The following is a 26,798-nucleotide window of genomic DNA, read 5'->3' on the forward strand; positions in this document are numbered from 1 at the left end:
TACCATTAAATATTGCTTTATACCACCAAGAATGTTAACATGATCCCTCTACCATCTTGCAATTAAGGAATTTTCCCCCAAATGGGCTAATTGGCTTCTGCCTCTTGGGGGTTTTGCCTTCCTCTGGATCAACTATGGGTTGAAACAGGCTAATCTAGATGACCATAGTCTTCATTCAGCCTAACATACTATGTTACTATGTAGACAACTAAGGAAGCTGTCACGAACCTTTTCCATACCCTAGTCCACCAGGGATACAGACATTAGTTTCACTTACTGATACCTAACAGGTGTTAATATAATCCCCTTTTTAACCCCAAAGTTTTATATTGGGTTCTTAGTATTAACTCATTCACCTCAACAGACCACTAGGTAGGCGGTTGCTTCAATGGGTAGGCTAGAAATTCTACAAGCTGCTCTGATTTTCTCTGGATGCTGAATGCAATATTTATTTAGAGTTTTACATTGTGAAAGTCTAGATACTATGAGATTGTTTAATGGACTCTGCTAATAGTCCAGGGAGATGCAGAGCAAAGGGGTGTTTCCTGATGGGACGACACCATTATATAGGGCTACTACGATCCTCTAGTTTGTCCGAAAATCGACAACCAAATCTACAGTAAGAACTACAAAAATAGAAATTGACAATAACAGGAAACTAAAAATTAAAAAGTTTTAGGGAAAAAGTTTTAAACATAGAGATAAAAGATAAGGTGAAAGGGAACCTATATTTTCTGTAGCTTCTGTACAACCGGCAAAATAAAACTCCCACCAACTAGGTACAATGAAGTAAGTAGCGGTACTTGGTGGTCACCGTTGTCAATTCATAGAATAGCAGACCTGGAACTACAGGTTGTATCCTGCAGTCATTATCAGTGACCTCAAAGGTTTCCACATCAAGTAGACCCATCAACACGAATTAGAGCGTGCTGACAAATGTCCGCTGTACACCAGCACAACCTGACAACTAAACCATTTCTCCCATTTAATCAAATCGGTTGATGTAAAAAACTATTTTAACAAAAGGTAAATATTAAAGAGCTAGCAGATTAGCAATGGCTAAGCTCCCCAATTGTGTCTACAATGTAGAGTATAACTGTACAGAAAGGGATTAGATATTAAATGCAGTCAAGTTAAAATGGCTAAGATGACACAGATTGAACCGTGTCCCTTTGTGCTTCATGGACTTAAAGGTTAATAACTAATTAGAGAGCACAGTCTCATTCTTAAAACCTATTAATAAACTCCTCAGCTTATTAAACACATTCTGCATGCACTCTCGGCTGGCATGCTTAAAAATAGGATAAAGCAGCTAACTTCTTAAGAAACTTATCCTGCTAGAAAAGACAATAGAAAAGCTATTAACGTGACTTAAAACCTACATCTCTAATGCAGAATTTATACAAATACACTCATTGTCAAAAAACAAAAATCCCTCCCCTAGAAGGAGTTGTCGGAATTGAATGAAACTTTGTGATTGTAACGTTTATATAAGTAGGTGGTTACAATATCAGAGCAAAAGGAGAATTTATTGTAGAAAACTGAACCCTTGAAGGGAGGCTCTAGCACCCTGTTATACCACCTCTAGCTTGGATACAAGATGTGATACGGGCGAGCATGGAGGCTCTAGTACCATGTTCTATTGCCTATAGCTTGGAGGCTCTAGTACCCTGTTGTACCGCCCCTAGCTTGGATCCAAGATGTGATATGGGAGGGCATGGAGGCTCTAGTACCCTGTTGTACCACCTCTGGCTTGGCTACAAGATGTGATACAGGTAGGCATGGAGGCTCTAGTACCCTGTTGTACCGCCTCCAGCTTGGATACAAGATGTTATACGAGCGGGCATGGAGGCTCTACTTCCCTGTTGTACCGCCTCTAGCTTGACTACAAGATGTGCTATGGATAGGCATGGAAGCTCTAGTACCGTTGGGACATGTCTATCTTGGATATGAGATGTGATACGGTTGGGCATGGGGGCTCTAGTACCCTTTTGTACCGCCTCTAGCTTGGATACAAAATGCGATACAGATGGGCATGGAGGCTCTAATATCCTGTTGGGCCGTCTATCTTGGATGCAAGATGTGATAGGGATGAGCATGGAGGCTCTAGTACCCTGTTGGGCCATCTCTATCTTGGATATAAGATGTGATACGGACGGGCATGGAGGCTCCAGTACCCTGTTGTATCGCCTCTAGCTTGGATGTAAGATGTGATACAGATGGGCATGGAGGCACACAGGTTCCTTATGGTATCCTGTGACATATGGCTCCACATTTGCTGTAACTGAGCCTCTAGATCATCAAAACTTGTAAGCTGTCTAAGCTGGCATCTCAGATGATCCCATACATGTTCTATTGGCAATAAATCTGAGGATCAGGCAGGCCATGGAAGTGTGACAATGTTTGGGGACATTCCTGTGACACCCTTACTGTGCGCGGCCGAGCATTATCCTGATGGAAAATGCCACTTGGAAGCCGCCATGAGAGGAACACATGTGGCTGCAGGATGTCCTGAACATATCGCTTAGCTGTCATTGTCCCTTGTATCACTGCTAGGGGTGACCGATTATTAAATGCTATGGCTCCTATAGTGGAACGCTGCCCCTACTAGCAGTGCGGGCAGTGTACCGCTCAACAGCAAAGAACACAGCCATCGTCAGCGCCCAAACTAAACCTGGATTCATCGCTGAAGACAACCCAGTTCCACGTTGCAGCAGTCCAGTTTCATAGTTCACTGCAAACGGAGGAGATGGTGGGTGTGAAAGACAGTACAAATAATTGGTGGTATGAGACCAAATGTCCTTTAGCCAAGTGCCTGGAAATGGTTCTGACAGACACAGGAGTCTATAGTGATGGGGCCGCCTGTCTCTGAATGATGGACAATGAAACACTTGGAGCTGACCGTGCCTGTTAAATGATCAGACGATCTACCGGTGGTGTGTTCAGGGCACCCAGAGCCCGGTCACCTTGTGTGCGTGCCCTCACACATCCACTGGTCCCAACACTTACTAAATGTCTGGTCACAACACCCCATGAGGCAGCCAATTCATCGATACGACCACCCAGATTCTCACATTTCAATAATGCACCCCCTGCATTAACTGGGTTAAATCTCTTGATTCTGTTGTAGAGGCGTCTAGTGGTCAACAAGCTCTACACAAGCAGAAAAAGATCTATTACACACAAGTAGCCACTGAGAGCCTTTTTATTGACCAAGGGTGAAACCACTTTTAGGGTCTCAGGTGGCAAGACCGTTCATCTAGTCAGGTAACTCTAATCTCTTGCATATCTGCCTGAGATGTAACTGCATGCCAAGTTTTGCAGCAAATGACAGCTTCTTCCAGGTGCTTGATTTTCCTATTACAAAGAGTGTACAATTAAAGGGTATGAAAGATAGATATGCACTCAGTTCTCAATCTTCCTAAGCCAAGTACCCTCCAAAGTTCATGAATGTAAGAACCCCCGAATCTATTAGCACTGTATGAGTACCCCCTAAACCCATGGCATGTGGCCCTTGAGGTACATGTACCACAATTGGAGAACATATGTATTAGACCAAACATGTTGCCCTATAAACAATCAGCCCAAATTGATTGTTAAAATGAATGTCCTCTATTGAACACAATTTTGATTTCAGATGCAGTAGTCTAAGCCGATTCATTTCATAATATAGAGATCCCTTAATGTACAATATTAATCGGCTCTGGGATGACCAATATGTTGAAAATATTGTATCTTGAAATCATAACTCTAAGGAAGATTGATAATTGGTTCCAAAGCCCACAAAATGTCAACCAAGAGTAATGCAAACGGAAGATCAAAGAAAAATAAGCATATAACTAATACAGATAAATCAAGTCCTTATATATAATGATGAGACATAGTTGCTGTAAGATCTACAGTAAATATCTTTCTATGTACAGGACCGGAGCCTCTTTAAGGTTGTATACAGTAGACACAGAATGATAAAAAAATACAGAGGAGCAGCCCATCCTGGCACCGGTAAGGAGAACATATAGTACCGTACTGTACTGTAGAGAGGCGCTACCAGACAGCTAATCACTGCATGTTCTTCTGTAATATAGGGGGTTTACCAGTGAAATGCCCATGCAGAATGGCTTGATTTCTCATCAAAGTGCACATGTTACAGATTCCGACTGTATATGGCATTGTATATGGAGTGCGGCTTCAAGTTACATTGGCTCTAGAAAGACCATTGAATGTTGAAAATATTGTATCCTAAGGCCATTGTAACTTGAGGGACCACTGTATATCTTTACAGGGGCTGGAGCTCCTCTGACAGGATACGATAAGCATCAGATAGAAGAGGTCTTCTGTTCTTGGCAGAAAGGTATCCAGCATGTGTGGTCACTCTCCATAGTATATGGGAGATCCGTGCTCACTTGGGTATCGTATCACCCACACCTTGGGTCCCAGTATTGGAGTCCCAATATTTCTAGTGGATCCTTTAAATATAGTTTGTGGGTTAATACATTTATGGCTCACTGACAAATAGACAACCTTTTTGCTTATTAGTTTTCTCAGGGAAATTTGTTAATAGCAATTCTAATAAATATTCATCATTTGCCAAATGTGAACTGGTTTGCCTTGGGACGCGAGCCAACACAGCAGTTCAATTACATTTTATTTGGAGGCTATTTTGCTCAGACAAGTAGTAAACTGATGGTCAGTCCAGTGGCCAGATCTGTGCCGGCCAACCTGCCTTTTCAATTAGAACATAAGATGTAATTTCTATCTTCTCTGGTTGTACCTGAGGTGATAATCCCGGGACTCTGACCTCTCCATCTGCTGAAGAGGAAATGAGAAAACTGGAGCACACAGAGTCCCAGGCTTACCAGCAGGAGCGCCCAGCAAGGGGAATCTGGGAAAAAGAACTGCAGATTTACCCCAAAGTATAAATAATATTTGTAGTATATGTACAAGAAACATATAAAACAAAGTGAACAATATTAGAGTATGTACACGTTAATCTCATACGGCAGGCTGCACGGAGGTAAACATTTACAGAAGCGAGAGGCAGCGGCATCCAACAAACTTACTAACTTAGGCCGGCTTCACACGACCGGCTTCCAACTGCGTCCCCAGCAAGTTGCATGCATTAAAAAAGGCATGGACTTTTGGTTTTCCGCTCATATTTGCGGATACGAATTGAGTATTCCACAAATGGAGGGAAAAAAATCGCAGCATGCCCTATTTTGCTGCGGAGTCCGTGCAGACGGCCTCCATTGAAGTCAATAGAGGCCATCTGACCCGCAGCCCATACACAATTAACACTGCGTATGTGCTGCAGGTACCTGCGTCATTACTTATCAACGGCGCAGGAAATACAAGTATTTAAAAAAAAAATCAGTACTGTGCATGACCGACAGCGAGCCGCCGCGGTCATACACAATGCAGAAACCAGAGGTAGCCGCATGCGGAATCCGACCCGCTCGTGTGAAGCCGGCTTTATATTGGGGTCCAGTATCTGTCATTTTCATGGGAAAAACGGAGCCCCACTCCAAAGTAGTTGTGAACGAACCTTACCTTTCTTACTTGCACAACGCCTGAAAATTACTTTTAATGCAGAGCCACAATTACAAAAACACTTTTTTTCCAAGAACCAATGGAGAAAGTTAAAGGGGTTGTTCTGTCCACCATATTTTCTTAAAAACAGGCCCGCCATCAGAGAAAATAGAGGTATGTACTCACCTTTGCCAGCTTCCCACATCTACCACACTGCAGCTTCATCCTCTGTAACCTGATCAATGACATCTATGATTGGCTGCAGCTGCCTGTGACATTCTGTACATGGACTGCTGCAGCCTGTAAATATTACATCATTGATGTACAGAGGTGGGACAGAAGACCATGCGCCAGTGTGTTATTTTCTATAATGGGGAACCTATTTAAAAAAAATAATAATAAAAAATTATATATATATATGTCGGACAGAACAACCCCTTTAAAAGTGTCCGGAAGTTATAATACTAGAGTAACAAATACATATCTGAGATCAAACTCCCAGTCTCCTCTACACTGGGCTGAGCTGAACATGCACTAATAAGAACTCGGGGCTACTGACTGATGGATAAACAATTGTTCAACAGCTATAACATTGTGACATTCCCACTGAGTATGCCAGAAAAGTCTGATGGGTAAGGGGTCTGGCGGCTTTACAGGCCGGAGAACTGGATCATTTGCAGAAAATACCTTTGTAAAACTGACATGATGGGTTAAAAAAACACGTGCATGATCCGCTGGGCCGAGGGTGCATGTATATAGCAGGGGGCTTGACTGACAGCCGTGCCTGATGTATGTGCAACCTGCAGAAAATGATGGTATATGGTCGGCCAGCTACTTTAAAAGGGGCTGCCTTTGTGAGATCTCAAATAGAACACCCTTGTCATACTCTTAATAGACGTCCAATTACAAGTTTATGCTGCAACTGCTGTGGCAAAAGTTCATATGTTTTCATTAAAGTTGTTATAGCAAAACAAAACACTTCCATAAAGAGCCATACAATGCTCAAATAATAATAATAGTAGATATAGAATAAATGAAAGCAATGTAGTTTTATGTCATTAGACCACGCTTGACGTTACATGAGCTGCTAAAGGTGTCTTGGGAGGAATGGTGCCGGGATCATGAGGGAGTAATGCATCTCTTACCCACATATACATCTGCTCTCTGCCCTACCGGGCTTCGGCTCCACATAGGTGAGGGGCAATGGCTGCCAATTTGGATCTCTGTACTTTTTTCTGTATGTTATGCCAAAGTAAGTGCCATCTCCATATCATAGGGTCTACTTCATTACTAAATCAAGTGCCTTGCTGTGACAGCTTCTTACAGAATTATGCATTTAAAAGTTAATAATCTCCTTAAATTAGGTGGAGACCATGTTCAAGGTGTAAACTACAGAACAGCCAATTGCAGGTTAATTATTCTACGAGCTGCGGCTATTTTAGTCTGTTGTAAGTATGTCAATGTACTAATTATTTCAATTTGCACTAAACAGGAATTACATGCTCCTAATTAAAATCCAGAAGCGTATTTTTCACCCATTTTTCTTGTGATCTCAATTTGATATTCTGCTTCTTTACAACACCTTGAGTATAGCACAATAGTTAGGTCCTTGCAATCATGTCACATTTAAAGGCACCCTATTACGTGCTCCGCAGATGGAAGAGGAACCGGTGCTGACAACGTTCTTTTTTATAAAATTTGGTTTCCAAACAATAGTCTGTTACAAAAAATGTTAGAACACGGGGTAATGTACAAGCCGTGACGGCACACAGGAGGATGCGGATTATTGGATGTGGGATCCACCGATCATTCCTATTACGGTGCACACATACAAGGTGCAGCATGCCATGACAAAACTAACCTCACAACCTACGTAAATATGACATGGGCTTCATTCTCACCTCAGTATTGGCTAGGGATGGTTTATCCACTTTGGGGGGCTGTAGACCACAGATTAGTTGTTAGCTACTGTGTGGCAATTCTGACAAATGTTTCATGTATGCAAAACTTGCTATTCTTAGTTAGGACATTCTGTGTTCTCACCACTGAGGTCTACAGGAAATGGATCACATTTTTAATCAAATGAAACCAGATAAAGGGTGTCAGCATGTTAAATCAGGAAATTCATCATATGTGTTGAATCAATAATTCACCAAATATGGCATATATTATATCTAGAGATGAGCGAGTATACTCGCTAAGGCACATTACTGGAGCGAGTAGTGCCTTAGCCGAGTATCTCCCCGCTCGTCTCTAAAGATTTGGGGGCCGGCGGGGGGGCAGGAAGCGGCGGGGAGGAACGGAGGAGAGATCTCCCTCTCACCCGCCCGCTTCCCGCCGTAACTCACCTGTCACCTGCAGCGGCCCCCGAATCTTTAGAGACGAGCGGGGAGATACTCGGCTAAGGCACTACTCGCTCGAGTAACGTGCCTTAGCGTGTATACTCGGTCATCTCTAATTATATCCCAATAGTTTAATATCTCATAGACCAAACTGTGTCATACAAATTGTTTACAAACTCATATACTATAATAACAAACCATATTAAACAAAAACATTGTGTCCCAATACCATAACAGATACAAAGTTCTTTGCACGATGCTGAGAGGTGTAGACTACAGATCCACAGGCCCTACTGAAAATCCTCATGCGCATAGATTCGTTTTCTTTGTACCTGTGTTTTTGACTGTTTGACTATATGTACTATTAGGTGGTTTATGTAATAAACTGACAGCCAATTAAATGTTGTTTGGTGTCTGTGGAATAAATCAGTAGCTTACAAGTTGGCACTGGTATGTTATTCCTTTTGCTGTACATCGTGTTCTGCCTTTTTGTTACATTTCTTCCAATGTGCTGCGGTTTTGTCAACATGAATGGGTCTGAATTTCCTAAACATTAATGAATTTCTGCATGAATTATTTAAAGTAAAGATGAAGTTTAGATTACGACGGCTGCTGTTTCTGTTGGTAAGACAGGTCTGGATATCTCTGCACATTACTGCGGTATATCTGGGTTGCTCACAGAGCTGCTGTCCATGTTCAAATGATCTTCATTCTGATTAATCTCTGCGGAATTCATTGCGATATTTCCCATGTGAATACTGGCTGTGTCGAAATCTGCGGCTTTTGGTTGTGTTTTTTGCAAGCGGAATTTCAACACGGAAAATCACGTTTCCGCGTCAAGAAGTGACAGGGCTTCGAGTTGTAATTCTGCATGCGAATTCTGCCCATTGACAGGGCAAAAAGCGCATGCAGATCTGCGGCAAAAATCTACGGCAGAATGTTGCGGATTTTGACACTTTTTTTGATGCAGAACTTGCTGTGAAAAGTTTTTGCAGGATTCCCCCGTCTGAACATATCCTGTTCAGAGCCTCCGGCACAGATCCATCAAAACAGTGAAGTCAATGGGTCCGTTTGGCATATCTGTTTCCATCACAAGATCTAGAGTTCCTCTTTTCTATAGTTATGAAGTAACAGAAGAACAAAGTAAAATGCTGCTGCTAGCCCAGTGTACAGTGTAACTGCCTGTGTCATACGGACATGATAGAAGTTGTGTTGGTGGGAATAACAGACATAGACGTCCATAGTGTAGTGAATTGCGCACCATCAGTTTCTCTTGACTTTTAACTGCAGAGGTTTATTCATCCCCTCTGTGACCTGCATTCACCTTTCCTGAGAGCAATAGGAGCATTGTGCTCTTCAGATGCCTCTTTGGTATGTCAACACTCATTGCTTTCAATGGTGGGGTGAACTTATCATTGAAAAACTTTATTAAAACTACATCAGATTCCATTTTTTATATTCAGATTTTTTTTTATAGAACACCCCTATAATTCCCATTGTGCCCTAAATGTTCCCACGCCTGCAGAAAATATTTGTAACTTTCTCTATTAAAGTATATGTTTGCAGAAAGTACCAATGAAGTATGGGCTAAAACATGCAATTGGCCAGAGCAATCACCTTCCCAGACATTAGTCTAATGACTATATTTACCTTGTCTGTCAGTGGAGTGGCACCCGTTATTCATACACTTTGGAGACAGCCCTCCTCCTCTTGGAGAAAAGACTATAAAATGTATATACTCAGAATTTCCAATACGAGACTCCCTTGGCCCGGATACACAGCGAGCCGAGGTGAGGATTTGTGAGCCCTGCAGAATTATCATTACTGCAGTTGTAAATTAATCTGACTTACGAAATGTATAGAACAGCCTAAATTCAGAAAAATGAAATCCGATGATCCCAACATCCCACATCCTCCTGTCTTTATTGGATGCAATGACCCATACGATGTCTTGGTTGGAGGGACTGAAAGCTATTATCATCATGTGAAGAAGATTGCCATTCAGATGCTTCAATAATGAAATGGTCCACAACTGTGTCTGTGTCCAATTTAGCATTTGGTAATGTGCCAAGCGGTGCAGTTCTTACTTGTATGCGCTATATTATTACACAACATGGCAAAATGCTGCTCATTGATGTAGATAATGGGGCCTGAGGAGATGTACGGAGTGTCCCCCCACCCTTGTATATTCCAAAATCCTGGCACAGTGATTACCAGGCACCAGCGACCAGGAATTCATCCCCTTTGCTTGCAGGATTGCCCTTTGTGCAGATGTACATAAACATGCAGTCATGGCTGGCACACCACTGGGGCCAAGTACTGTCTAAGTGAAGAGGAGGGCCAACAGGCTATAAAGGGGTTGTCCAAATGAAGGGAAACCCTTGTCACCAGGCCCCCCATGGTATAGAACAAATTAGCAGTTACTCACCTCTCCCCACTCCCCCATTCGTCCTTTGCTCCTGTCTTTGCTATCTGTTTACAGGCAGCTGTTTCCCTTAACCCTGACAACCCCTTTAATCATCACTGCATTTTTAAGAAACTTTACAAAAATTGATAGTTTAGGTTACACATGTCAATCACAAGGCCTGCGGGACGAATTCAGCCCACCGCCTGATTTTATGTGGCTCAGTGGCCAGGTATTAGACCTTAACCAGGGGTTATCCAGGCAGTGCTGGGATACACAGGGGTTGGTGAAAGCACTGCTCTGACCCCTGCGTAGTGGCCGGTGCTTGTAATTGCAGGTGCAGCTCTCAATTAAATCAATAGGACTCCAGCTTGCAATTACAGGCACAGCTCCCATTAATTTCAATGAGACTTGCACTTGCAATTAAGAGTGCTACCCACTACACAGGGGTCAGAGCAGTGCTTCCATCAACCCCGGTGTATCCCGGCAGGTGCTGCCTGGAAAATCGCTTTACAAGAATTCGACTCATCCGTCAGCAGCTCCGGTTTGGCGGCTCAGTGCACTATCTGTGCTGAGGTGAGAGGTCATCGGTCACAGGATCAGCAGCGTCTGTCACCGCTGGACCAGAGCTACAAGCAATGTGAGTGGAATGCATGTAGGGATGCTGCCCAACCAGAGCCTTCTGGCCAGGCAGCATACCTGGGACTACTACGGGCCTCAATGTAAGTACTGGGGTCAATATAGGGGCCACTATGTGGGTCACTGTTACTACTGGGGCCACTATGGTGGTGACTGTTACTACTGGGACCACTATTGGGGTACCTATTACTCCAGGGGCCACTGTAGGGGTCGTTATTACTACTGAGATCACTCTGGGGGCACTGTTAGTACTGCAGCCAATATGGGGGTAAATGACTACTACTATGGCCACTATGGGGGTCATTACTATTACTGTGGCCACTATACGGGCGTTAAGCGCATTTCGGTCATAAAAATACGCTGAGTATGTGTGCAACCAAAACTCGCTTACGCCAAAGTTTTTATATGCACAACTGCGTATTTGCACACACAAAAAAAGAACGCAACAGGCTCATTGAAATGGTGCGCAAATACGCAGTAAATCTGCGTGTTTCCTCCATACCCACTGCATATTTGCCTCTATTCACACACTTCAATAGTCTATTGCGGTGCGTAGTATGCACAAAAATAGGTCATGCCGCATATTTTTTCACGCGATTGCACAGCAAGTGAAAAAGTATGCTTGAAATCAATGGGTTTTATTCACTGCTGCACATGTATACTCATGTGAACGAGCGCTTACTATACAATTACAATCGGCCCTTTGAGGGCAACCATAAGGATGGTGTGCCTCTCGGTGAAAATAAGTTTGACACCCCTGGTCTAGGTGAACACAAGAGACTTGTTGATATATCTTATAGGAGAAAAATTCCCCTATTTATAGGAAAGACAATATTATGATGTGTACATGTGCACTCCATGGGTAACCAGGCTGTCACCACAGAGGCCAAGTACTGTGCAAACAAGTTGTCCTCTATCATCTATATATATAAAATTGAATGTATGTGTGTCTGTCTGCGTGTCTGTCTGTCCGTTATGCATTACTACATCATTCATCCGATCACCATGAAACTTTGGGAAGTTGTTGAGTACACTCCTGGAAAGATTACTGGCATAGTACATCTATCCTACGATAAATGGCGCGCGTGCGTCGTCGACAGTTATGCCCCCCCACGTAGATCGTTCGATTTCCATCATTGCCACTAATTCTCTCCCTTCCCGATGTCATAGAAACATGAAATTTGCCACGAGCATTGATTATGTCATAAATAGGAAAAGTTAATGGGTCCCAACTCGAATATTCAATTCTAAGTGCAAAAGAATTAGCATCCAAATTTTACGTATGGAATGTAATTCTCTCACTTCCTAATGTAATAGAAACTTGAAATTTGGCATGAGCATTGCTTATGTCATAAATAGGAAAAGTTAATAGGTCCCAACTCGATTACTCTATTCTAAGCGCAATAGAATTAGCGTCAAAATTTTATGTACGGAACCTAATTCTCTCACTTCCCGATGTCATAGAAACATGAAATTTGGCACGAGCATTGATTATTATGTCATAATTAGGAAAAGCTAATGGGCCCCAACTCGATTATTCAATTCTAAGTGTAAAAAAATTACCGTCCAAATTTTACGTACGGAATCTAATTCTCTCACTTCCCGATGTAATTTGGCACGAGCATTGATTATGTCATGAATAGGAAAAGCTAATTGGTCCCAACTCGATTATTTAATTCTAAGCGCAAAAGAATTAGTGTCCAAATTTTACGTACGGAATCTAATTCTCTCACTTCCTGATGTCATCTATATATATAAATGAATGAATGTCTGTCTGTCTGTCCTTTAAGCATTACTACACCATTCATCCAATCACCATGAAACTTTGGGAAGTTGTTAAGTACACTCCTGGGAAGATTACTGGCATAGTACATTTATCCTACCATAGGTGGCGCGCGTGCGAGCATCGTCGACAGTTATGCCCCCAGACAAAGATCGTTTGATTTCCATCTCAAGCACGAAAGCAAAAGGCATTACAAGCAACGGGATGCGTGTTCAACTACAAAATGATGCATCCGCCGAACGTTTCGCAAGACAATTGCTGGATATTGAGAATGCTGAGGTAACATGAAAGCTGTGCTGTGATTGGTTGCTATAAATTATACTGCTGAGGCAACATGAAAGCTGTGCTGTGATTGGTTGCTATAAATTATACTGCTGAGGCAACATGAAAGCTGTGCTGTGATTGGTTGCTACTTCTTATACTACTGAGATAACATGAAAGCTGTGCTGTGATTGGTTGCTATATATTATACCGCTGAGATAAAATGAATGCTGCGCTGTGATTGGTTACTATTTTTTATATTGCTGAGGCAGAATAAAAGTTGCGCTGTGATTGGTTGTTATATTTTATACTGCTGAGGTAACATGAAAGCTGTGCTGTGATTGGGTGTTATATATTATAAAGCTAAGGTAACATATAAGCTGCGCTGCCATTGGTTGTTATATATTATAAAGCTAAGGTAACATGTAAGCTGCGCTGCGATTGGTTGTTATATATTATATCACTGAGGTAACATGAAAGCTGCGCTGTGATTGGTTGTTATCTATATATATATAAAAACAAATGTATGTCTGTCTGTCTGTCTTCGCAGCAACGTGCGATGGGTAAGCTAGTCATCGTATAAAAAGAAGGATATGCTAACATTGCATGGATGTGCCACAGGCGAATCGGCTGTGATCCACAGCAGAAATCCAAAGCTGAAACTTGGCTAGCCCTCCACATGTGGATTAGCCCAATTGTGATTTAATCAAGCTTATCCACAGCATCTTCATGGGAAGTCTGCAGCTTTCCTATGCAGGTATATATATAAATCCTGACAGAATCAGGAACATGTGAACTGGGCCATATGCGGACTACTCATCTATAATCCAACCTTAACCCCGAGCACCGGGCACTAATTTTTCCAGGGCCACCTATAGGCACATGCCTCTTGTACCTAATGGAAATCTGGCGTTGCATAGCACCTACAATAATGTGATCTACAGGGGAGATCCTGTACCCATCTTGCCTCAGGTAACATAGTAGACATAACAGAAAAGGCAGCACTAACTATGGCATCAGTGAGAGCATTAATACAGAAGTACCAGATGCACGTAGAATGCTTTAAACCCTCTAACAATTCCATTGAAAATGTATTGGTTTAACATTACCTTCGATAAGCTATTCCACTAAGGATAATGCACATGGCTGGGCATGTAGCACATTATTATTTAGCTGTGGATGCAGTTTCAATCACATTCCATCTTCTCTACTAAGCCACAGATTACATTTCCTATAGTTCAATGTCTGTCAAATAAATCCATCAGGCGTTGTGCCAGAGAGGGCTAGAAGCGGCTATGGTACCATCGCTTAAAGCTGATTGAGTGATGTCACCTGATGAAAGCGTTGGCGATATCCAATAAATGCCCTGTGTGCGTCCTGAACGTGAGGAGGACCTGCGCTCTATATTGTTATATCATCAAGGACGCAGAACTGAGGGCAGATCATGCTATAAGCGTACCCACACTGTTAATAAGTTATCATGTGTGTACATGTGGAGTAGCACTATATATCACGTGTATATGCAATTGTTCAGCAGTTTCCTATCAGCAGGCTGTATTTTCTAGGTCTCTCAGCTGCTGGGAGTAGAAAAGCTTCTGTGATACATACAGAGAAGAGGAGATCCTGTTCCTTATCACTATCTTTAAGGCTGGATTCAGACGACCGTATATCGGCTGGGTTTTCACGCCGGCCGATATACTCGTCTCTCTCTGCAGGGGGGTGAGCCTGGAAGAGTCGGGAGCAGTGCTCTGAGCTCCCGCCCCCTCTCCGCCCCTCTGCACTATTTACAATGAGGAGAGGCGGGGAGGGGCTAATTCGCAAAATTTAGCCCCACCCCTGTCCCGCCTCCTTTCATTGCAAATAGTGCAGAGGGGCGGAGAGGAGGCAGAGAGGGGCGGGAGCTCAGTTCCTGCTCCTGGCTCTTCCACCCTCCCTTTCCTGCAGATGAGGACACCATATATCGGCTGAAAACCGAGCCGATATACGGTCGTCTGAATCCACCCTATAGTAGTAAAAAAATGTCATTTATTATGTAACTAGCCCCCCAGCATATAGAAGCTAGCTAGTATTAGCTCCATTTCTTCAGGTGGGTGATGTGATCTCACTGCGATCACTTGGGAATTACTTGTGTTTAGGTTCTCTCCAGAAGTCACTATTTCATGAATCTGTATGGGCTGTATCACACAAGTTCTTCACAGGGAGGATAGAAACTCCTATCATAGTTACTACTAATGATTAGATGCTCCTGTCACACAGTTATAATGAAGAAGATGACAGTTCATCCTCTATGACTGTATACTTCAGGTCTTTAGCTTATTTAGGAGAATATAGAGTGTAATGATAATCATACATCCCAGTAAGCAGAGAAGGTACTGGCTGTAGCTGGTCATGTGATGTTGTACTGATGAATCATGGGATTGCTAGCAGAGCAAAGAGAAAGATAGGAGAAACCTAAAAATCAAGATGGTGTCTGATATATATCAGACAGGAGGCTGCCCTGCATAGAAATCAGTGCAATATACATAGGAGATGTCCAGAGTGTAACAAACAATCGGGTGAGCGGTGCAGTGACGGAAAAAAGTATTATCACTGTAGTGGCCCTTCAATATACAGAGAAACAGCAGTATAGGGGGCATTATAGAGCAGTACTTAGTAAAAATGTTAACACAGCACCAAGAGTAAAAAAAACACTTACCAAAATCTGAAGCCCCCTCTCTGTGTGAGTTTCTCTGCTTCAGTTTCCCACCAGCTCCCCTTACCTCTCTATAGACTTCTATGGGCAGCATGAGTCATCCCTTCCCTCACTCGCTGTCCTCCGTCATGTTTTCTATGTTACTAGAAACGGATTTCACAAGACCCCTATGTGGCCAACACCTTAAGGCCGGGTTCCCACAGGAGGAAAATCCCGCGGCTTAGCCGCACCGAAAAGCTGGGGGATTTCCGCAGGAGGTTTGCAGCTTTAAAACCCGCGTCATTTCGCCGCGGGTTTTGGAGCTGTTTAGTCGCCAACATTCCATTGCAGCTTTCTCTCCCCATAGAGAGGAGAGAGGCCGCAATGGGAAAAAAAAAGAACTGACATGCTGCGGCTGTCAATTCCACGCCACAGCGCTGATTATGCCCGGCTTTGCCGCAACGGATTTGCCGCCCTGTGTGGACGAGATTTTTGCAAAATCTCATCCACATGGCTGGCTAATCCTGGAATTAGGAGCCAGAGGCGGATTTGTCACACAGACATTCCGCACAGAATTTCCGCGGCATACCCATCCCGTGTGAAGCCAGCCTGAATTTTGCAGCATAAAAAGATAATTTTAGGTAAATAAAGTGATTTCTACTTTTGACAAATATTTCACTGGCTACCACATGAGCGCAGGTTTTTGGAAAGTGCTGTGATCATTTTAACATTGCAATCACTACAAATGTGTGAGAATGGGAATCCAAAAACTCCCTCTCATTGACAGGTAACATCTGGCGGCTGTGCTGCTGACCGCAGCCTTTTCATAGCCGATTACTCCTAATCATTGGAAATGTCATGGCATGTAAAGCTGCCTGCAGACAAGTCCATGATTACCCCTTATTATGTTACCGCTAATGGTCACAGCACCTCTAGCAGCTGCTCGTCTTCTCCCAGGAACCACATACTGGATGATAAGGAGAAGCCAAGGCAAACTAGCCTGTACTTCTGCAATGTCAACAGCGGCAAAGCAAATAGTCTCTGGGCAAGTTCCATATTGTGGGGACTTCTGGGGTAATGGCATTAGTTCTACCTGCTCAGATCGACAGGCATAATTAACCCTGCTCCTCAGATGCAGGAAACGGTGGGGCACGGCAGTGCGGAGACATGGGCTTGTCTGGGCACATTAGGGAGTGGTATGGTCTTCGAATATCTTCCACACAGATATGTTATATTACACATTCCAGGATAACAATTAGGGCACGTAGGAAGTTACAGAAGAGCTAACAGAAGCTTACTGAGCTTGCAAAGAAAGGCAGCATTATCTGACTGGCTGTTTATGGGGTCAGAATAGAGCCAAGGACAAGACAACTACTTTGTAGAGTATAAGGCCCCCTGCACACGGCTGTATTTGCATTGGGGTATCCGAGGTCGGTGTTCGCCACCGCGTTCTGCAGCAAAAACCTTCCATAGCATGCTATTGAAAAGCCCTTTTTCCTGCCCACGAGGGGAAAAAAAAAATCGCTGCTCTATTTTTGTGTGGGCTGCGCACAGTTGACTTCCATTGAAATCAATGGAAGCTGTCCGTCCCGCGGCCCTTCTGCAATCATCATTGCAGAAAGGTCGCGGGACTTGTGTCATTGCCTAGTGACGGCACAGGTATATCTGTACTGCGGCCGGCACATCCAAAGCTCAGAAGAAAAGAAGAATGACAGGTTCGCAGGGGTCACCGGCCGTGCACAGAGACGGATTCTGGTGTGGCCTAAGGCTACTTTCGTACCCACATCAGGGTCAGTTCAGGGTTTCCATCTCTCTGCTCCGTTTTTGGAGGAACTGAAATAAATCTGATCCATTTTTCCCCAATTGATTTTAATGTGGTTTCACAAAAACAGAAAGCAAGTGGAAAGACTTCCTTATGCTTCCATTCCGCCAGGTTTCCATTTTTCTGGATGGAAAATAACGCTACAGATTGCGCTATTTTTCTGTCCAAAAAAAGGGAAACCCAATGGAATAGAGGTGAGAAAAAGCCTTTCCGTTTTTCTGAAACCCCATTGAAATCAATTGGGGAAAAATGGATCAAATTTATTACAGTTTTTCCAAAAACGGTGCAGAGAGACAGAAACCCTGAGCGGCCGCTAACACAGGTGTGAAAGCAGCTTTGATTTTAGGCAATAACATACAATACAATGTACTATTATGTATCACAAACATGAGAGGTGACTCTGCTTCTTCCATACTGACCCAAATGTAGTTTTACTATACTACTGGCTGTGTCAAACCAATTCCACACAGTCTGTCCTCCATAAAACACAAGATATCAGTACTTAAGGCATTTGTCCATCTTTTAAGACTATTTTAGTTGTCTCTGCATCAAATATGCGCTGCTTACATTGTATTGATATAGAGTTCTAATCCATTTTATAGCCGAGACGCTGCATTCAAAATTCTTCAGGTTGCTATTGGAAACAGTCAACAAGTTAGTAGACAGATGTATCTTAGCTCATCTCCCATAATGCAGTGCGCAGTTTCATTTGTCAGAGAACTAAGCAGTGCCTAACTTACAGATGCACATTCCCAGAATGCATTTCACCAGCGAAAGTTCTGTGCAGACATCAAAAAGGTTGTCCAATTGATTGCTGGGCTCTGCTATTGGCTGCAGCACATGGGACGTCCCCTAAACTAAATGGGACTGCAGCTGTAAACCAAAGCGGGGGACTGAGCACTGGCCTGGGACACAGCAAGAGAAAGGAGAGAGATGAGTATATTACTATTTCGGATGTTACTGCATGGGAAAGGGGTTGTACTGAGATCCTACAACTCGGACAAAACCCTTAATGATCTTCAAGAAAATCTGTAGACTGATTTCCCTCACACAACCACTTTGGGGCAGATGTACTAATATTGTCTAATAGTGCAAAACTAGCCTAAGAGTCTTAAATAGTGCCAGTTTTATCACAGTGGCTCATGCTGGCATATGTTAGACACTTCTGTTTAACTTTGTACCATCTATTAGCTTAGTGTATGCCAGTTTTTGTGCAAAACTTTTGGCACCCAATATTGTAATTAGGCCCTGCGCCCTCTTATTGTTAAAGGGGTTGTCCCGCGCCGAAACGGTTTTTTTTTTTTTTCAATAGCCCCCCCGTTCGGCGCGAGACAAACCCGATGCAGGGATAAAAAAAAACAAACGGGTAGTACTTACCCGAATCCCCGCGCTCCGGTGACTTCTTACTTACCTTGTGAAGATGGCCGCCGGGATCTTCACCCTCGGTGGACCGCAGGTCTTCTGTGCGGTCCATTGCCGATTCCAGCCTCCTGATTGGCTGGAATCGGCACACGTGACGGGGCGGAGCTACGAGGAGCCGCTCTCTGGCACGAGCGGCCCCATTCAGAAGGGAGAAGACCGGACTGCGCAAGCGCGTCTAATCGGGCGATTAGACGCTGAAGATTAGACGGCACCATGGAGACGGGGACGCCAGCAACGGAACAGGTAAGTGAATAACTTCTGTATGGCTCATAATTAATGCACGATGTATATTACAAAGTGCATTAATATGGCCATACAGAAGTGTATACCCCAACTTTGTTTCGCGGGACAACCCCTTTAAGTCATGCCCCTTTTCGGACACAAGAAAAAAAAGAAGTGTGTAAAAGTGTCTAAAACACATGACAAATGTAGTTCAATGTATGTAAGACAGCTTTCTGGTGCAACTTGTGCCATCAGCAAATCTTCCCCATTCAATGTGAGCTGTACCAATCGTGGCAATGTAGTTCCCAACCTTTCCTTATACAAAGTATAATTAACTTTACTACAAGCATGAAATACTCCCTTACCTTTAGGGAATCGAAGCAGGCTATAACACGTCCATTTTCAACCTGACAACTTTTAGGTGGATGTGCAAATTTGCATTCCTCATCGGATCTTGAACACGTCCCCCTCTGGAACTGCCTGCACACTTCGAGGGTCAGCCATTTAGTGTCTCTTACCGGAGCTACATTCAAAGCCATGCTGGAGAAACGGAAGGGAAGCTGAAGTCTGTCTGGTGACTTTCAAGCTGAAGTCAGCTGGAGCCTTGAACTATCCTCAGCAAGCTTTAGTAGAAGAACAATATAATTGCTCTAGATGGCCTGAACTGCTGAATGGAGTCCAAAAACGCAAAGCTGCATGAGAAAAGCCAATTAATCAGCATTGAGTCAGTCATCAATCAAGTCGCACTACTTCAACAAATTTGGCTGAGAAGACAACATACTCTGAGACCTCTACAGATGGAAACGTCAGGGTGGGATTACGGCTCAGTTGATAGCTGCTTTCCATAAAGTACTTCCAGTCTTGGTGGTTCTGTATGGAATAGGAATCCTCCCTTCAGTAAAAGTTTAGCTAAGATGAAACCGAAGATTGGCCTTTTTAGGGAATCCCAAGTCTTGACAGGACGGAGCCTATGTTCCCGTGTGCAGCAGATATTTAGTCCATTTCTCGATGAGTCATTGGCAATAACACAGTAGACATACAAGGTAACTTCAGATAAAACTACAGGGCAGGCTCTTGGGTGTTTGGCATTGAACGGGAGTCCGCTGTAGCACTTACTGGCAGAAGTGACTTTGGAAAAAGGCACTTTCCAAATAAGCAGAAGACCTAAAAGACAAAGAGTGCATATACAAGGTTAGTAAAGACAAAAAGGCGGGCTAGGAGAAAACGCTGATCGTAGACTAACCCCACCTATCCTAAGAGGAAGTGTCACATAAACCAAGTGCATAATACAAGCCTCTGTTCTGATCATAAAAAAACCCGTCAGCCTTCCCGCAGAAGATCTGCATGACAGCAGAAGAACCAATTGGAGCACATATTGCTGTAATATTCTAGGCATCCATCCAGCACATGGGAGTGACTCAGAAATGGATGAATGTTACAGACACAATAATTAGACAAGCCACTTCGAAAACAATTCACTCTAATGTGCTTAGCCTCCTAACCAATTTATTAAGACTCCCATTTCCAATTAATAGCAGATTTTAGTCCTAGAGATTATATTTTCTGTACATAAGAACTGTTGTGCTTGCCAATATTCCTTGCTTTACATTAGCCAAGATGAAGTAGTCCGGGCAGAAAAGACTATTTTCACAGTCAAGCATGTAAGGAGCAAGGAAGCTAGAAGTGATGGATAATAAAATATGCTACGGTTCTTGACATTTAGCAATCCTTACACGCCCACTAAGTCACACTGAGGGCTTATTCAGACCCGGCCGATATACGCTGTCCCTCTCCGCCCCTCGTCACTGTTTGCAATGGAAACTTAGCTACGCCCCGTCCCATTGCAAATAGTGGTGAGGGGCAGAGACGGGGCGGGAGGTCAGTGCACTGCTCCCATCCCGCCTCCTCCCCCTGCAGAGAGGGACACCGTATATCAGCCGGGCATGAAAACCCAGCCGATATATGCATGTCTGAATAAGCCCTAAAGCCCCATTTAGACAGAACGATTAGTTCAAACGAGCAAAACTAAGCAATGCGTGTTCAGTTTAAATGCGGGCAAATGACTCAATGACTAACAAGAATTGGGAGGTTCTCGCTTGGTGTTCAGTGTCAGCCGGCATAAAAACAGCAGCGGCTTGTTCACTTGTCGGGCAGTTTAAACTTGTTCAATGCTTCACGTAGGACTGTAGTTTAGACAGGCGTCCAGAGCGCGGATGGGTTAGTGATGATGTCACCAGCTCGTCCGCTCGGGCAAATGAGAATCATGAGATTCTCAACCCGTGTAAAAGGGCCCTAAGAACTTATTAAAATACATGAACAGTAACTTCTACCAGATCTGAAGATATTCCAGATAAAATGGGAGTATGGAGGAAGACATTTTTCAGCACACCTCAGATATCCTATTTAATAATCTGTAGCCTCTTGCAGCAACATAGTTAACACTGGGCTGCAAGTTAAATATAATACAACATGAAATAACTAATTTTCTCATAGGACATGGAGACATTTCAAGGGGCTGTCCATTTCCATATACTCTACTTGCTTATTGCTAATGGACTAATCTAACATGCAGTGAGTGCCCAAAGCAGATCCCCCTTTACATACATACACTAATAACTTCTTTTTCCCTTATGTAATAATTTTTACGGAGCTGATTGTGCGGTATGGTGATGAAGCAGAGGAGAACAGCTTGACACCCCAGAGGTAGGGGGGTCTCACACGAATTAATCTGAATTGCAGAATTCGAGATCGCCGTCCATATGGAAGATTCGCGAAAACGTTGGCATTGAAAGGCATGTATTTTCACATTTTCATTCACACTCACGAGTATGAATTGCGTATTCCATAAGTGAAAGAAAAATCACAGCATGCTCTATTTTAGCGTGGATTCCGCGCGGACAGCCTGCGCATGAGCGATGGAAAAGCTCGCAACTGCAAAGGAAAAACCATCTGAAAGAGAGATTATTCATCCGTGCGAACAATATGCCGTGCATAGCGCACATCCGTGCGGAAAAACGCCCACATCAACGATCATTCTCAATTACTTTCTGCGAATGATCTCAGGTCTTCCACTGTGTAAATCCACATGCGGAATCCAACCCGCTTATGTGAGCCCGGCCGTAGACTCCTGATATACTGTTCCACATGTCTGATGGCTTTTAATGCTTATCCAGTCCATCTACTGAGTGTCTCCGATTATTTGACATCTCTATCCTAGGAACGATGATGTCATCAGAGGCCCAAGGTTGTGTCAGTCTGCTTCTGCGTTTCGAGAATGATACCTGCTTTAATAGCAGATTGGCCTTTACCAAAAAGCCATTCTTCCTTAACCGGTGGCTTGGGAGCCACATGACACTCACTGGGCCCCTGTATACGGCTCCTCAGCTGCGGCATCCAGATTTTTTCTGAGAGTCTATTAAAAATATGGATAATATCTCCATAAATTGCATTTATGTGTTTGGTTTTGGTGCTATAGAGCTGTCTTTAGGTTGTGTAGCCTTTTGTCCAAAGTGCAGCAGGTTGAATGTGTGGAATTTTTAAGGCATTTTCTTTATAGGCTTTTCAATAGGACTTCAAAAACACCTTAAAGGGGTTGTCCCGCGCCGAAACGGGTTTTTTTTTTTTTAACCCCCCCCCCCCCGTTCGGCGCGAGACAACCCCGATGTAGGGGTTAAAAAAACAAACCGGAGAGTGCTTACCTGAATCCCGGCGGTCCGGCGTCTTCATACTCACCTGCTGAAGATGGCCGCCGGGGTCTGCTCCCTCCGTGGACCGCAGCTCTTCTGTGCGGTCCATTGCCGATTCCAGCCTCCTGATTGGCTGGAATCGGCACGTGACGGGGCGGAGCTACACGGAGCCGGCATTCTGCACGAGCGGCCCCATTGAAGACAGCAGAAGACCCGGACTGCGCAAGCGCGGCTAATTTGGCCATCGGAGGCCGAAAATTAGTCGGCACCATGGAGACGAGGACGCCAGCAACGGAGCAGGTAAGTATAAAACTTTTGATAACTTCTGTATGGCTCATAATTAATGCACAATGTACATTACAAAGTGCATTAATATGGCCATACAGAAGTGTATAGACCCACTTGCTGCCGCGGGACAACCCCTTTAAGAACAACTTGGTACTACAAATACATGTAAAAAAAAGCCTTAAAAAACATTCATAACCGATGGCTTTTTCTAATTTCTTTTTTAAATGCTACTGACTCTAAGGCCGATTTCACACAGGCATACATACCATGGGCACATTTTTTCTACTGTATGATGGCAACAAATCCTGGCCCTATTGCGGGTTTGCTGAGCCAAACTAACAACAACAGGGATCTGGCATGCTATTAGTCCGGGTCAGTAGAGCCATAGTCAGGCCTGGATTTGTGACTGCAATGCAGGCGCAAAACTGTACAATGCAAAGAGTGAAATATATGGAAAAACCACAACAAACCTTGCATGTCGCACAGTAGTATTTCCTCACAGATTTCATCCCAGTGCAAAATCTACTGCGGAAAATCTCTACTAACCTACATCTGGACTTACTCATAAACTCATGAAACCAGCCTGCAGCCATTCTGTGGATACATCAGTTCCTCAGTACTGGGCCACTCTGACGAATACACATTTTCCATCCCTACCCCCTAACCTGATTGCCTGTCACACTCTGCAGGTCTCCTCCATGTATTCCCTGTCACTTCCATGAAATGCAACTTCCTGTCTGATGCTTATCAGGCATCATATTGAAGAGTGAGATTTTTTTACTTTCAATCAATCCCATGATGCAGCAGCACAGCATTAGATAAGGTTATGCCATTCTGCGTGCTGGGAGGACAGTTAGTTTACTAATACCTTCTGTATTTACCTATATAAGCTACAGTCCACAAGTATATAGTCAGGAGAATGAGCTGTGATCTCCTCTACTATAACTGTGTGACAGGAGTTAGGTGTTCATCATCAGTAACTGTTATAAAAGTGCCTGTATCTCTTTTAGGCAGTTTCTGTGGTAGATCCATGTAACTGCATCACACAGGCTGAGAATCTGACAAGAAAATAAATCCATAACCCTGAATAGATCTGAGCTGGTCAGAACTGAGATCACATGACCATCTGAAAAAAAAAGACCAGGAGTTTCAAATAGAAATAACTGACCAAGGTAACACTAGCCATATATATACATATATATATATATATATATATATATATACACACATATATATACATATATATATATATACACACACATATATATATATATATATATATATATATATATATGTATACACACACACACATATATATATATATATATATATATATATATATATATATATATATATATATATATATATATATTGGGGGAATAGCTGCTTAAGAGTCCCTTTAATTTTCTTTTCATCTCAGATATGAATGGCGCATATTCATTGCAAATTTTCAGACCAGGAAGAGTCCATTTATTGCAAAATGTCAGTTTCAATGTATAAAGCAGATTACATTATTAGCTGACTGAGAAAAGCTGCTAAGTATAACTACTAAACCTTATAGCGCACATACATAAACACGCTCTTTTTATTTAGAGAAAACTTTGTAGCTTTAGTTACCATGAAACAGAAATAAAATAGGAATGGAGGAAGCGCTTGGTGTTACTTGTGATTTGTGTTTATGAAGTGTGAGACAATGGTTTCTGCCAACTTTCTATGACTACGATGAGTTATTCTCTCCCTGCAGCTGAGGCACCTAGCCATACATGGAGAACTATTTAGCAGAGTCCAAGTAAACAAGTAAAAGCCTAAAAGAGATGTCGGTTCTGCAGCCATGTACTGTACTTTTCAGGGATAAAAAAACAGCATTTAGGGCAATTCTACATAAAAATATAATCCAAGGAGAACTGCCACAAGTCTGGTGTAAAACGTTTAGTAACTCCGTAAAAATTCTCTCTTTTGTTCCTTAGCAACAAGACAACTTCTTGAGTGTATTTTTAATTACAAAGTGACATTTTGTACCCATTGTACTCAAAAGATGTTCCACATGTAATAATTTTATGTCAGTGCAAATATGTTACGCCATTTTTGTATGCTTTACCACAAGTGTATCTAATGGATCTAAGGTGACATTACATTTGTTACATTTTCTGCATTATGCATTGCATAAAGTAGAGATTTTAGCTTACAATATATTCCAAACGCCATGTGGTGCACAGGGGCAACCGTCTAAGGCTGACTGCATACAGGCGGGTTGGATTCCACATGCGGAATCAAACCTGTGCCCAGCATCCGCGCATACCTGCCTTTTCTTTTATCTTCTCTGCACTGTGGATGGTCCACACGGCTCGCCAACGAACATGTACAGTACACATTTTTTTTTTAAACCCCCTACTTTTCCTGGGTCATCGACTAGCGATGATGCTGAATCCGTGACCTTTCCGCAATGTCACTGCTTAGAAATTAATTCTTGTACAACCAAAATACTATTCGTATATGTAAAAATGTGCCAAAAAATGACAAACACAACTTCATCTATTGTGTTGATGTACATGACCCTCCAGATTAATATACACAAACCAAGTGGCTTAAATTATGGTATTTATTTGTACTGACGTGTACATTAGGGATAACGGTAATTCGGATTGGATCTATACTGGCCCTCATGAATATAAAAAAAAAAAACTGATCTGAAAAAAGTGTCAGCCTTATATCAGATTGTTTCTGCAGGAGGGAGGGAAAATGAAAAAAAGTAATCTGATAGATAGAAAACAACGCAGAGAATGTTGGTACTGCCTTACAATAGTTCTAACGGATGAGGCCCCGTGTCAAAGGAGAAACACATTGAGATGTGAACATAGGGAGTAACTTGTGTTATCATAGCTGAGTGCATTCTACATAAACACACACTTCCTAAGAAAAGTATGTCCAGCTAAGAAAAACATCAACTCTACATCCTAAGAAACTGTCTTCTTGTTTTCGGAAGACCTGCCGCTCCTCTCTCCCAACTCACTGGCAAAAAAAGACAAGTGAACATTTCTGTACTCCGCCTAATTCTTCTTCTTCTTTTACATAAGGAATGTATGTTGGAGAGGGATAAATGCTTTCCTCTATAGAAAACATCTGAAAGCCACCCATAGTGCAATAAAAATGCAGAAACTTACGGCGGCTTTACACAGATGTATTTGCGCACGGAAAACACAGAAACTAGAACCCATTGATTTTAATCAGTTTGTTCTCATTTCCTTTTTTGCACGCGCATGAGAAAAAAAATATCGGTCCTGCCCTACCTTTCTTCGTATTTGTGCAGCAAAGGTCCCCTGGAAGTGTATGGTGAGTGCACAAAAATCGCAAAGGGATGTGCAATACACTGTGCTAAATTGTGGGAAAAAGAACACATCTGGACCCTAGCCTTTTAAATCTAGTTTACTGTGCAAATACATTGCGCTGAGGCAGGTGTATTTGCACATACGCTCATCTGAAGCCGCCCTCCCGCTAACTCCACATGGGCGAGCGTGCTATGGGGGCTGTGAATTCCGCCCCCATCATGTGAATTCCTTAAGGATTTCATTTGAAAACAGCCTCGCATGACTTGAGGGACGCAGGGATCCTCCGGCGGGGCTGTCAGCCGCGGCAAAGGTTCGTGGAGTTTCTCCCGTTGTTTTCAATGGAAGTTCTCGCATCGCATGCACCAAGCATATGGCGCGATGCTGCCACCGGTCCCATTGAAAACAA

General features: G+C 43.0%; 1 protein-coding gene across 15 annotated transcripts in view; it reads right to left on the reverse strand.

The window, feature by feature from the left end:
- The window catches only part of MBNL2 (muscleblind like splicing regulator 2), a 146,447-nt gene that overhangs the window by 51,885 nt on the left and 67,764 nt on the right, over positions 1-26,798 (reverse strand). For 13 of the 15 annotated variants that reach the window (XM_066580504.1, XM_066580496.1, XM_066580487.1 and 10 more), the window contains exon 2: positions 19,458-20,256. In XM_066580504.1, the coding sequence (XP_066436601.1) occupies positions 19,458-19,631 (174 nt within the window). In that variant the 5' untranslated portion in view covers positions 19,632-20,256. Of the gene's footprint in view, positions 1-19,457; positions 20,257-20,340; positions 20,416-26,798 lie in introns of those variants that run through there. The other 2 variants (XM_066580395.1, XM_066580385.1) reach the window with 2 other exon arrangements.

This window comes from Eleutherodactylus coqui, chromosome 1 (assembly GCF_035609145.1).
Source record: "Eleutherodactylus coqui strain aEleCoq1 chromosome 1, aEleCoq1.hap1, whole genome shotgun sequence".
In the NCBI taxonomy this organism is placed as follows: Eukaryota; Metazoa; Chordata; class Amphibia; order Anura; family Eleutherodactylidae; genus Eleutherodactylus; species Eleutherodactylus coqui.